A 14,232-nucleotide genomic window follows, 5' to 3' on the forward strand; every position below is an offset into this window, starting at 1 on the left:
GTTACCGACAATTACGTAAATTGACCGTTTTACCATCAGACGTAAAATTTTCAATACGAATAGGCATACAATGGAGTACGTTAGAAAAAGTGCACGTGACATTCAGAAAGTTATAATGGAGTGGTTGAGTGAAGGTTAATAAAAAAAGAAACGCTGGCGCTATCAGTTTTCTTTAACGGTCACGAGAGACTGCGATTATTACCACGGCACATTCGTTAACCGACGGGCCGTTCACCTTACAGTGCATCGTCAGTTTGAATATGTCAGACGATACACGCGCGGCGCTCTGGTGGATGAACTCTGTATCATTTTGTCAGACGTGTCTGTGCAGGTTCTGACAAGTCAATGCCTAACCGAAGAACGAGTCACGACGTGCTTTCGACAGACAAGACCGCCCATTCTACTGAATATTCGTCCTACCTAACCTGAAAGAAAACGACGAATTTTTTGAACAACTCATTTTTCACGAATGTCAAGGGTTTCTTGTTCGCCACTTCTGTTATGTTAGAACCAAGTTACACGGAACTATAAGATTCTAGGAATTATAATTTTTTTTACACGGTAATTAACTGGAATATGTTATCTGGTATTGACATGTTGCAACTGCAAAATGCATATATGCATGGTTTCTAGAAATAGCTGTACACCCTACTCTCAATTCTCCTATCCACTACATCGTGCATCGTTAATCTAATCGCGATGCGTGGTATGCAGAACATTCGTCGATGCAGTGTAATGTTTTTTTTTTCTTTTCGTAATACAAAAAACCTAGTGATAAATCAGGAACTTTTAATTCTTTAAATGACGTCGCGCTTGCGGTAAATGCATCGGGTGTTTGTCTCCGTGTTACATCTACGGTACAAGTTGCAAACATTAGTCTCGGTAGAAAACTAGAATTACACAATAATGAATATTAATAAAATAACGTATATACACTGCCTTTGCCGTAGAATACAGAATTGTTAAATATGCATCTGCGCTAAGATAGTATTTCAATTATCGTCGAGAGGTTCGAGAGATCGTGATTTTGAAATCAATCAAGCGAGCAAGGTCGCGAGATCACGGCGAACGATGAAAAGAAAACAACGAAAAAGATAAGAGCGTACACACAGTGGTCGCCAAGTGTCAATCCGGGTGACACCCTCGCAACGGAACGCACAGAAATATTTCGCGCAGATGCGTGACGCGTTTTTTTTTCGATGGTTCGCCGTTGGCATGCACGCGCGTCTTCCGTTTTGCGATGCAGTTATTTTCTTTCTCTCTTTCCCACTGTTCGCGACACCAGAGACGAGTGAGAGAGTGCGCACGGGACTCACACGCACGCTGCCCGTGTATTTAAGCGGCGCGGCGCGCACACACGTTTCTACGCTTCTATAAATAAATGCGTTTGCTGTTTTAATCTGCCCTGGGCCCGCGCTACGAGCGGACAAAGGGCGATATCGGCAACCAGAAAATAGTTGCGAAATCCAATCAGCCAGATACCGACAAAACGAGGCGCGTTTTCTCGAACCGAGGGGAAAAAAACACGAGACGAGAAAAAAGAACCGATTAGAAGCCGAGATATATAGAACGAGGAATCGAGGACCACCAACAAGACCTCTCCAGAGACCGCACATGCGCACGTAACGTTACACCGTGAAAAATAGATTCCCGCTAGAGACAAGCTCGCCTCGAACGCGAACGAGGGAACGATAAAGTAATTGTAATCGGACGCTTAATCGGACGTAGGACGATTCTTGTATCTTCCGTTAGACACCCAGAGCTTCGAATATCATGAAATGTGTTCCATTTATTCGTGTTACCAACGTGCGAAAAAGTTTCTCTTTCTCTCTCTCTCTGATTCGGAACGCGATTGTCGCGCCACATCTCGAGCTTTGAGGTTACTTTTCCTATTAAACCCCCTGTGTGTTTTTCTCGAAAGCATGCGCCACACCAGTGGTACAGTTTCAGCGGTTTTTATGGTAACGTAAAAATATTCGCGCCGCGGTTTCATGCGCAATCTGACCGTTCGTTTACGATCTGTTTGTTTCATCGATGCCGGTGGAACTTCCAATGGTTGTTGCACAATGTTGCACAATTCTTGCTCGTCCGCATCGCAATAATGGTCCCGCATATGTTAACAGACGGCTCAATAGCGCGCGCGCGCCCATCAAATAGACTTTCTCCTTCAAGTTCATCCGTCGTGGCGCGCGCGCGACCGCCATGTTGTTTTTTTTTGCGTATGCCACCTCTCTCTCTCTCTATCTCCTCCGTGCTCTGTCGAACGTCGTCACGGATTCTCGTGTGCAACGAATAAAAAAACGCGATAAAACGTGGGGCCAGAGGATTTCGCTAAGCCAATTCGCGTGTGTTCTTTCTAAACTGGACTCGACTTTTAATTCGTTCCGTTCCGACTGTAACCGTGCACACAACGTGAATGAAACACTATTTCGAAGGCCTGCCAAGTGGTGTGTTTATTTTAGACGGTCGCTTTCGAAGCCTCGTCGAGGTCCTTTATACTGTTTTCTTCGAACAGAAAGCTACTTTGTGAGTAGCTACAATGTAATTGAACGTGATCTCGGGGATCGACTATCCCGACAACAATAAGTAGACACGTCATCCGAACGAGTGGATCCCGTTTAAAAGCGTATATTCTAAGATCTTCTAAGCGATTCTCTATATTTAGACCGGCTCTGTTGCTTTCACACGCGACGTGACTGTTGGTGAATTAAACCGATTTTTTGCGTCCCCCTGTGCCGTCGGATACATCGCTGCTTTGTCTCTGTTGCACGACGATAATTTCTTCAATAACGAAACGATTTGTACGGTTTTCAAGCCTGTCATAGTTAACTACGCGATTTTACTACCTTGGACATTTCATAAGTTTACCCATGTACAACAGGGCCGGCCATGTGGTTGAAGATACGTGGTTCGCGACCATTTAATGCCTGGATTTATTTGTTGGTGCAAAGTAGAAAATATGGCGCGTGTCGAGTATCCATCTCTTTCAAAATAAATCTCGCAGCTGTTTCAACAACTCTTGCCTAATGACACCGCCATTTGTTTGGTCGTAAACAAAAACAGAACGTATGCTTGAACAACGGTACCCCTAAGGAATCTGTGTGTTAGAGGTTTGCGGTTAGAACGACACTAATTCACTATGCTACTAGTCCTAAATCTTAAAATACTGTTACTACATCTAACGAGGAAAATTGTAAGTAAGGAGAAGAAAGAATACTTTCGCGCCATGCTGCGTGAAAAGTAAGAAATAAAGCGGAATCGTGAATGCTCTCCATAAAATCTGCAACATTGTATGGGGGTTTTACCTGCTGGTAAAGCAGTTCCTGCGCGAGGATATTTGCAATGTCGACTGGATCCATGGCGGTGGCTGCCATAGCTCGAGGTATCGGTTATTTCGTTCAGTTATTCGTTTCGTCGTCGAAGAAAAAAAAATAATAATAAAAGAAAAAGGGAGGGAAGGTAAGTTTTATGGTGGGGAAGGGAAGAGGGGTCGAAGGAAAAGAACGAGCGAACTCGTTTTCGTGGGGGTTACGAAAAAAAGGACGTAGGGGTTAATGCAAGAAAAAGTAATTTCAGTCGATCGTTCGTTCGTGAGAGATCGTTCGGACGTCGGTGTGCGCCTCCCCTCCCCTCTTACGTCTCTTTCTCTCTCTGTCTCCCTCGATTCTCCTCCCTCGCGCACACGCTCTTCTCTTCTCACTTCTCGAAAGAGTTCGTCACCACTGCGTCCTCCACCGACGCCTCTCTTACACTGAGCCTCTTCGATGCCGCTCTGCTCTTCGTGGCCATACGCGACGAGGAAACCTAATCTAAAAATAACCTTCGAATTTCGAGTATGTGCGCTTGACAGAGAGAGACGACTAGCGAAAGAGACGGCCAAGGGAGAAAAAGGTGGGAGAGAGATTTCCGCGCCCCCGTTCAATTTGCAACATGCCACGCTTAATCGTTCTTTTGCACAGTTTTCCATTAATATTACGATAAACGCAATTTGTTTAACGAAATGAGAAAACGATGCGAATGAAACTATCTTACAATTCAACTATATTTCTTCGTGTGAAGCTCAAAGAGAAAGAAACAATCGATAATCCGCAATGGTCCAGTTGGTACAGCAGTTGCCTGCCACGCGAAAGATCCGAGTTTCGAATCTCCGTCCACTGAATTACAGATTTTTCCCCCGAAATATCATATTTACGTCCGGAACGTATTTATGCCTCGTGAAAGCATTCGAAGGTAAGCCTTCGGGGTACTTAATGCAAGTGTGTAGCCAAACTTTATGAGCGAACAGATAAGAAAGGGGTGCTTTTACGACTTTCTCCATTGTTCCCCACTCGCCAACAGCGACATTCTTTCAGAATCGCGTAATGGCCTGAAGTTTCCAACTTAACGCTCTGGCCGATTTATCTGCGACCGTCGCCCCGAGAGATTTATACTAATGCGCGGAGAACTTTACTGGCTGCGAAAACGCCGAATATCCGCGTGCGTGTGTTATCTTCGAAATCGTCAATGGTGCAAGAAATCTGGTGGCATAATCGTCGCAAAAGAGAAAAAAATTCTCGGAATATACATGAATTTTCTTCGGTCGTAAAAGTGTTGCTAAAAAAAAATTTAATACCTTGAATATAGTACGGAGTCTCTCGGAGTTTAAAATTACTTTACGTCGTCGCTAAAACTGACATGACAACTGTCGCGAACGTTGAAACCAGTTGAAAGCGGTCATAAACCGAACACACAAGCGGGAGTTTATTCGGACGAGCAGTGGTTTTTCCCGGCATCTGCGAAATTCCCAATTGCGCGTCCGCCTGGAGGATCTTAATTAACCCGAGTTCTAAGTTTAAACACCTGTGGAGCGTCGTTTGTCGTCGACGCCGGCTTCCCCGCGATTCGTCGCCTTGGAAACGGGCCAACATCTCTTCGCAGAACTCTCGACCTAACCAAGAAACGCGTTCCGATCTTGAAAACTCTTCTCGAAACTTTATTGACCGTTCTCCCCGTTGCTAACTAAATCGATTTACCAATCGCCACCGGTGTGTATTTGCGACACGAGATATTTCCTGGAAGATTCTCCGTATCGTGAAAAATTCGCGAATTTGTCGTTAAAAACGGTGACGTTTGTCGTTGGTCGTTTATCGCGTATAACGCGCTTCCAGGATGTGGCTTCCTTCGTGTATCGCGTCGCTAAGATGCACACACAGCGCCACTACGATTTTTTCCTTTTCTACTAGAAATCTGCTTGCGCACGTGGTCACGTGACGCTGACCAGAAGCGACATCACGGCCATTATCGTGACACAAGTGACATGTTGGTACGCGCAGGATAACTCGTTTCTTTTCACCGTTGTTTTCACCGTGACATTTATTAAACGGCCACGATTAGAGGTTGTCATTGACGCCTGACTACGGGATTAATTATTTTAAGAGGAGTATTTTGACGCAACTTTTGCGGCACGTCGACAAGGGGGAACGGCGATAATTGGAATACGTTACGCGTCGTGACGGAAAACCTGTTCCCTTTTGCGTCATTTGGAAACGAGCGAACCGGACCGACTACAACTCGCTCGTGAACACGAGATGGACATTCAAAACCAGCTTATCTCCGCGACTTGATACGAAAACATGTGGCACAGCCAGATTACAATAAACAATCCGCGGTGTTTTACCGGCCGACGATGCCTGTGGAATTTTCAAACATCAAACACTCTATGCAGAAGGCGTACCATCCATTCTTATTATGTTACCCATAAATAGAGATCATAATTTAACGGAAAATATTTTTCTCAACGTGCTTCTTTTTAACACTTTTCACCGACCAGCTAATTTCGTGCATTAGTAGTTACAACAATAATAATATTTTCACTTGAATGCTTGAATCACGTTTTATAAATGGTAAAAATAAATATTTTTCAATAACGAAGCAAGCGGATAAATTTTCACGAGCTTTTATTAGGATGGACACCATTCACACCGAAGTAAACACTTCCACGAAATTCACGGAGGTCTCCTGGTATAGCCACCTATTATCCGTATTAATCTAACTGTGCCAACCCTCTCCGGATATCTCGATGCCTCCCTTCCACCCACGGCATCAATTTCGAATTCCAGGAACTGCCGGCATGTTTCCTGACCCCGATAAGGACATAGAGGGCGTCCGATTAACAGGAAACTGGCGAATCCACAACAGACACGCGCGGCGATCTCGTGAAACGTACCCGACGCTTCGTCGAAACGACGAATTTGCATCGAACGTTTCCAAGAGAGGCTGCGCAGCTATAATTTTCCACCGTTTACACGTCGACCTAGGCGAATACCAAGGAGGAAACAATTTGTCTTTACGAAACAGGACCGTAATGCTCATCGATTAATCAGAAATTGATTTGCATCGACTATTACCGACCGACGATATCGATTACCAAGCTGATAATTTCGGTTTACGTAACGAAATAAAGATTGACCGTAAAACCAGTACAAGGTAAGAGTTAGGAACTGTATCTATCCCTCGATCGATCTTCGAAATCTGTTCTGAACGCTACTCTGTTTCTTTCCTGTTTCTATTGTCGGGATGCTGCAGCATACGGTATCCATAGGTTAATTATGCGACAAGAATTCGACTGGAGCGCGCTCTCGCATTTGGCGTGCCGAAACAACGAGCACACACCCTGATATATAGACGAGACAGGACGGGCGGAGCGACGATTTTTCCACGAAAACCTTTCCGCGTGAGGGCATTGAAATGTCAGGCCAAGATCACCGGAGCGCTCAACTCGGCCCCGTGGGCGACTCAAGGTCGCGTTCTCGGCCAAACAAATTGCGACGAACGATCCTTCGACGATTAACAGTGCAGTTACATCGTTATTTCCCCGCGGCTTAATTACAGCTTTCAACCGCGAAACGATTTCTCTGACAACACGGCGACTTCTATAATGCGATCTAACGATTGCAAATTATTTTTCTAATCTCATTATTTCCCCCCACCAATAAGATACTCCGGCGACGATCTGAGGGGGACGGCGGACACGGACCAATAGGCGACAGGCACGAACAATGCGAAACGACACAGATAGAATAAAATACACGGAGTATAAGTAGATGGTACGCAACGAGAGGAGGATGCAATTATCTCCGAGCAAGAAAATAATTGAGCGTGTAAATAATGTTTGCAACACGATCGAGAATGCGTTCCAATTCCTAATCTCGTTTTTAATCCTCGTGTACTCGATGGACCAACGGCTGTGACTGCTGCGCGCGCGGCTTCGCGTAACCGACCGTTTTATTCCCGTGTTTTCCCGCGTACGCGCACGAACATGCTCTTGTTGTGTTTTTTTTTTTCTCTCGTTTCGCGTGGTCGTTGCGCGACCGCCGTTATTACGCGGGTAAATAATAACGCAATTACGCTGGTGCTACGCGAACCGAGAGCACTATCGCGGTACGAAACGAAAAACAGAAAAAAAAAACAGGAACGTGTGTGCGGCAAACCGCCTGTACCGGCCACGCACAGCCTTGGCTAACAATGGAAGCTGCTTTTGTTACGCGTCCTTCGGAAGGATTTAAAAAAATGGAGCGCCTCTTTTGCCTGTGGTAAAAATCATTCTCTTTCGAAGATACATTATTTTCGGAATTTTATCGGAGAAGTGTAATTTCTGTAACGTGTGAATCACGGCACGGAATACTACTTCGAGTACCGATGATTGTCGTTGCAGACGAACTGTCACATTCAAGCTCGAATTTGTAAATTTTCAAATATTCGAAAGTTCAAATTTTTAAATATTCAAATTTCTTAATTTTCATTTTCTATTTGTCCGACGACGTATCTTTACGTTTCAAGCTCTGCACATCCCTACGTAAGAAGAATGGCAATCGAAGTGTAACAAATCGCATTAGAATTCCACGACACGAGGGCGATCAAGAATATCGGGAGAAGATTAATTCCGCGTAGAGGTTAGGAAACTCTCCGCTGCCCGGCACTCGCCGCGAATTCTAATCTCCTTTGTCCCGATCCTCTTCAGAAGCGGAAAACTTAATAGCGGAATAATTTCGTAATCATTTATTCCGCTCGCCTTCGCTGTTTTTCATCCGCGGACTCGATAGGAAAACAATAGTAATACTATGCGCAACGCGCACGCGAACTCTGAAAGCAAGAGTGATGTTTTATCGTGTACGCGCAGATATATACAATAAACCGCATCAGCCAAGAAATGCCAAGTCTTCTCTCGACTTCAAAACTTAATTTCCATCAATTAACTCGCAATCTACTTCTCATGTTTCCACTTTCATTAAACGCCCATTAAAACAGTGCTTCTCAACCTGACAAATACAAAAAAATAGAAGAAAAAAACGTAGACTTCGGAATTCACACAACGAAGCTTCCGTTGATTGCATCATTTTTTTTATCCAACTACGTGGTCAATCAGTGATTTTTCATCAATAACGCAATAATTCTCGCCGTTACGAAATATTATAAAATTAACAGCAAACAAAAATTTTTAATGCATACAAAATAACATGTAGGTTAAGGGTTAAATTGTCAAAGATTCAAAAGTCGAACGGAAGAGATTCATAAATGAAAGAGCAACGGGTGGACGTCGAATCGTTTAAATTTAAATCTGGCTAATGGAGAGAGAGAGAGCTCGTGAAAAATCTGTTTGCTCGCCCGTTGGGAGAAATACATATATTCCCCCCGAAACGATCCACAGACAGGAAGGTTGGAAAGCACGATCTGGCGCAAACACGTCGACGCACCGTCAGCCCCAGACAAAGAACAAAGAATGTAAACACGATTAACACGCAGCCCATCGACTGGACGCGCACGCTACTTTCCCCGTTTGTTACGCTTTTCACCGTGACGCGTCGCCCCGCGTGCACGTTACATAACGTGCAAGTTCATTTTCTGCGCGATAGACTGGACACGGTTCCTCTATCGAAAAGATAGCGAAATGTGGGACGGCCCCCTTTTCTCGCGTGCATCACACATTCGACTGCGTACGGATACGTCGTCGTCGTCGTTGTTATGTAGTTAAAAAATATCACGATATATGGTATTTTTAGTTTTCGAAAGTTCAACATACTGGGCAATATAGATATTAATATTTTCTGAGAATTTAGAATGTATAGCGAGTTATTTCAGTGATTAATAAAAGAATAAAATACAGTATTTACAGAATAATGTAATATACTGTGTAATGTATTGTAACATAATAGCTTTACAATGCACACCACTATGGTACAATAGCATGGTCACGTACGATAGTATTACGGCGTGTATGCTACTAACTGCACTATAGAGAAAAGTGGCGAAAATAATAGTAGGCGCGTGCTACCTTTAAAACATCGTTTACGCGTTATTCGATAATTACGAAAGGGAAACACGTACGGCATTTCCGGGAACATTATCGACTCGAGACGTCAAGGTTTCGAGTCTCGGCTAGCCGATTCGTGAAAGCTCACGATATACGTGGGAAGAGGCACGTGTACGAAGCCAACTGTGACGAGTCTAAAGTGCACCGAGCGAAAGAAAACAAAAAGCACAGGCATCGGCTATCAGTTAGGGGAACAAGATAACGATGCTATTAGGAAAGAAAATACCAGCTACCGTCCGCGACTTTGTTTTCTTTCGCCAGGTTGTTATTCGGCCTCGGGCGCGTTTATCGTGGAATTCATAATCGTCACGAGCGTGCATATCTTTTTTAACGGACATTCCAACGCGCATCACACTCTGGCAAATTTTTTAAGAAGACACGCTCACGCTGACCATTCGTACGCACCAAAAATGGCAATGATTTTCAAGCGTGAACTCACCTCGGATATCCTCGACTCCCGACCTCGTGCCTGTTCACGAAAAACTATATCGACTTGTATATACGTGCGTATACGTTACATACACTCGATCTCTAACCCTGACAGATTCTCACGATGACTGGGCACTTTGACTATTCCCCGCGTGAATCTCTGACTCACTTTCGAGAATTTCATGGAACGAGTGAAAAAAAAGTTTAAATCGAAACCGTAAAAAAAAAAAAAAAGAAAAGATAACGAGGAAAAAGAGGAAACGACGATGCCTCGCTGGACAACCGCACGCAACGGCAGTCGTAGTGACACTGACAGTGCCTCTGTCATCGCGCTATCACCACATGGTCGCTTCGCTCGTGCTCGGCCTCGCCCGGTTCGGCCATCTTCGGCCGCGCTCGGCTCCTTTCTCGGGAGGACACGATGCACACACGCGGTACACGATGGAGAATCCTCGTGGATAAAGTCACAGAGAAAAAGACCAGCCACCGAGAAAAGAGGTTGCATTAGCCGGGATAAGAGATGACTTCATTTCGGCCACTGAAACACACGATCGAGAGAGGGAGAGAGAGAGAGAGAACAGCATCTTCTCTTCGGGATACACTACGGGGATCGATGAAATCTCGTCAGCTTCGTCGAGACATTGGGCTCGAAGGTTTTTTTTCTCTTTTTCTCTCCCTCTCGGAGATTCGAGGAAGCGTAACCACGCAAGAATACTCGGCATTTCCGAGTGCGCGCCACCAGTTCGATTATTGGAATCTACTTATTGCGCAACGCGGTTTCTCTCAACGATGGCAGAGTATGTAATGGGACTAGGATGACCTATATAAAATCGGGACGAATATGTGATTCGTCGAATGTCAACGAGCAAAAAATTACGAGAAAAATTATATCTCGGTCAATTTTCCAGCAAACTCGACGAAATTTTTTAACGACACATTGGAAATCATTTATATTTAATAAAAATAAGAAATAAACTCACAATCACCTACAAAAAAATTTATCCCTCCAACAACATCTCACGTTTCCACAATTCAAAGAGTTAAAAATCCTACATTACACACGAAGCATTAGCAATAATTATTTCGAATCGCCCCGATTACGATTTTCCCGCAAGAAATTTATCGCGTATCGTTATCGAACGCGGAAATGCCCGCGTGTGTTTTTACGAATAACACAAAAGGAGAACGCGTCCGTTTGGTATCGCGTTGCCTTCGGGTAGTCTAGTCCACGCCGGTCGCTTATCAGCGCTAGCAAAAGAGAGAAAAAAAAAACCTGGAGGAAAGAGGAAAAGATTGGATCGATCGAGAGAGTCCTACATTAACCGATCTCTCTCTATGTTCGAAAAATTAACATAAATTGCACTCGGGCAAGCGTGCACCACGCGAGAGAGCAGAGCGTAACTTCTCTCGTTGGCATCTGATTACTAAATAGGCGCCAAGTGCGAATGAGTCACGGGGATTCGATGGCACACACAAGTCACAGAATCATCGTACCAGGAAATTCGAAATCGAGCACGTGTCGTTGCGTCATACCAAAGTGTGCGTACCTTTTCTCTCTGTAACTACACACTTCCGGTTCGAAACGCGACTCCTTTGGATTATTCCACGAATATAAAATGTCGCACAACTGTTTTTCTCTCTTTCTCGATATCTGAACGGGTCTCGAGGCACCGTTATACTTCTCGATATTATATTATATATATATATATATATATGTACGTTTTCTCGAAACCTCGAAGAGTGCCACTTGAAACGCACGTGTCACGATTCTTTCCAAGAAATTTCGTTCGAACAAGGGATATATAAGTTTTCTTCTGAGTATCGATGGATTGTGTAACAACACGTTTTCATTTACGATCGTGGATTAAATGTATTGGTAGGGTTCTCTGTCTCTCTCTCCTCTTGTACTACATCGATTTCTTTCGTTCGACACGAAGCGACCATTTCCGTTTTTTGGGTCATCGGGAGTCGGTTTTTAGCCTGGGCAGGAAAGATATTCGGTGTAAGACGGTGGTTTCTTTATGGGTTATCTTGCTGTAGCAGCCAGCTAGAGGCTTCCGGGTGGTGTAAGTATCTCATCCGGGTACTTCGAGGAAGCATTTTCGGGTCGGAAGATAGCGATGTGTCGAGGAGAATGGTGGAGTGTTTGTGTTGAGCGAGAACGGTATTGTGAGGTTTTGGTATGTCTGCATTTATAAAAAAAAAAAAAAAGGAATACTGAAAAAGGTAATTTTAAAATTAAGAAGTGTGGAATTTTTAACTTTGAATTAAGGAAGGAATTATAAAATTAACAAGTGCAGAATATTAGTTGTACAGTCAAAAAAGGATGTTAGGATTAAAATGTGTAGAATTTTAGTTTTAAGATGAGAAAAGAATTTTGTAATTACAAAGTGTAGAATCTTGATTTTAAAATAAAAAAATTAATTTAGAAATGAAGGAGTGTAGGATTTTAGTTTTGAAATAGAGGAAGAATTTGAGAATTAAAAAGTGTAGAATTTTAGTTTTAAAATTAAAAAAGAATGTTAGGATTAAAATGTGTAGAATTCTAGTTTTAAGATGAGAAAAGAATTTTGTAGAATCTTGATTTTAAAATAAAAAAGTTAAATTAGAAATTAAGAAGTGTAGAATTGTAGTGTTAAAATAGAAAGAAGAAACTGAAAAATTAGTTAGTGCAGAATTTTCGTTTTAAAATGGAGAAATAAATTTTGGAATTGAATAAGTGTTGAGAGAGAATGTAGTAAAATCTGCAGGGAAGAGGAAGCAAGATTTTTTTCATTTCGACTACATCAGCATTGCTATTCAGAGTGCAACGATGTAATGGGTTAACTTAGCTTGAATACTTAATACCCGAATGGCCCAGAAAATCCCTTAACTTTTCATCAAGCACATACAGGCGGAGGAAAATAAAGCGCGGCAAGTCACGAAAGGGATTAAACGCGAGCTAACCGCACCGTAAAGCTACTCTCCTCTTTCAGATCTCATTTAAGCCCGCCCCGACGTAGTCAGGCCTCTCTTCAGACCGCATCTAGGGCTCTTAATTGAAGTCTGGCCTTTCCTGAGCCTCGATTAACGATTGCCATTGAGAACAGTGCTTCGTTGTTGGTCGCACGCCGCCTTTTCCATGGGCAACGCCGCGCTATCTTTGTACAATAACAAACATGCTAGAATCCTACTTGGAAGCAACATCCTCTATCCACCGTGGAGGATATAAATTGAAATTTTATTCTTTCTCATTGGAAAAATTCACCGAAGATTGAAGATTAATTTTCAAATCAACCCTCAGGAACCTGAATGAGCGCTCAAATTTTTAACTAACATATAGGTATAAAAAAATTTCGAAGTAACTAAGCTCAGTGGAATACTTTTGGAAATATTGCTTTCTAAATGAAAATGAAAAAAACTTTTTCAATTCCAGAGAGAAATTTTCCAGATTTCAAAGGGTTCAAACTGAAGTAAATTGGTGGAATTTTTTTGAGATATTGCCCTCTAAATGAGAGCCACGAGAACTAGAAAATTCCAAGGCAAAATTTCTCAGGTTTCAAAGGGTTAAACTTAAGTAAAGTCAGTGGGACTCTTTTTTAAATATTGCCTTCCAAATCAGAGTCGAGGAAATTAAAAAATTCCAGGGAAAAATTTCTCAAGTTTCAAAGGGTTAAACTTAAGTAAACTCGGTGGAATTTCTAAAATATTAACTCTCAAATAACATTCCCAGAAATTCAAAAATTTCTCAGGTTTCAAAAGAGTTAAACTCAACCAATCCCACTAGAATTCTTTTAATCTCGAGACACTGATTCCCAAACGAAAGAAAGTGAAGGAAAAATGTCTCAGCGTTCAAAGGGTTAAAATTTCATTTCCCAAGATTGTCGTTTAATTTACTCGATTGTCCCAGCCTGGTACATACCACAGAAACTCGTATGAGAAACACGAGAGAGGAAGGCACGCGTGAGGCATTTCTTCTGGATGCCAAGCAGACACCATACATCACGCTCATAACTCGGTCGAAAGTACTTGGACTGGTCTGTCAGTAGCCGATAAAGAGACGCAGATAAGCACGAAGTGCTCTGTGTCTGACCGTTTTTAGCACCGAACCCGGCATGAAGTCGAAGAACGCGAGGTGGCGATGGTTGGTGGTGGTCCCCCGAGACGCGATTCACGATCAGAGGTGAACGACACGAAGGAGAACGGGCTTCCCTTGGATAATTTTGGAAATTCCCTGCACGTCATGGCCCTGTCCTTGTTTCCCACTCGAGCACAGCGGAATTGTAGTACTCTTGTCGCAACTTTCAGAACTGTCTTTTCGAGTGTGTTCGTTGTAGGTCAGTTCTAACATCGATTAAAGATACAATGTGTCAATCATGACTTTCATTTCGTGTATTTCATTCATCTTGGAGTTCAGTATACAATTTTTAGAGCAGTAGAAATTTGTTTGTACAATTTTTATAGTAGTAGAATTT

General features: G+C 43.0%; 1 protein-coding gene across 3 annotated transcripts in view; it reads right to left on the reverse strand.

The window, feature by feature from the left end:
• LOC108577445 (transcription factor kayak) overlaps positions 1-14,232 on the reverse strand; it is a 37,857-nt gene that overhangs the window by 5,550 nt on the left and 18,075 nt on the right. The window contains exon 1 of one of the 3 annotated variants that reach the window (XM_017940597.1): positions 3,306-3,768. The exons of the other annotated variants lie outside the window; for them this stretch is intronic. Coding sequence (XP_017796086.1) covers positions 3,306-3,374 — 69 coding nt within the window. The 5' untranslated portion in view covers positions 3,375-3,768. Of the gene's footprint in view, positions 1-3,305; positions 3,769-14,232 lie in introns of those variants that run through there. 3 annotated transcript variants of the gene reach the window in all.

Source organism: Habropoda laboriosa, unplaced genomic scaffold (genome assembly GCF_001263275.1).
Source record: "Habropoda laboriosa isolate 0110345459 unplaced genomic scaffold, ASM126327v1 scaffold648, whole genome shotgun sequence".
Taxonomy (NCBI): Eukaryota; Metazoa; Arthropoda; class Insecta; order Hymenoptera; family Apidae; genus Habropoda; species Habropoda laboriosa.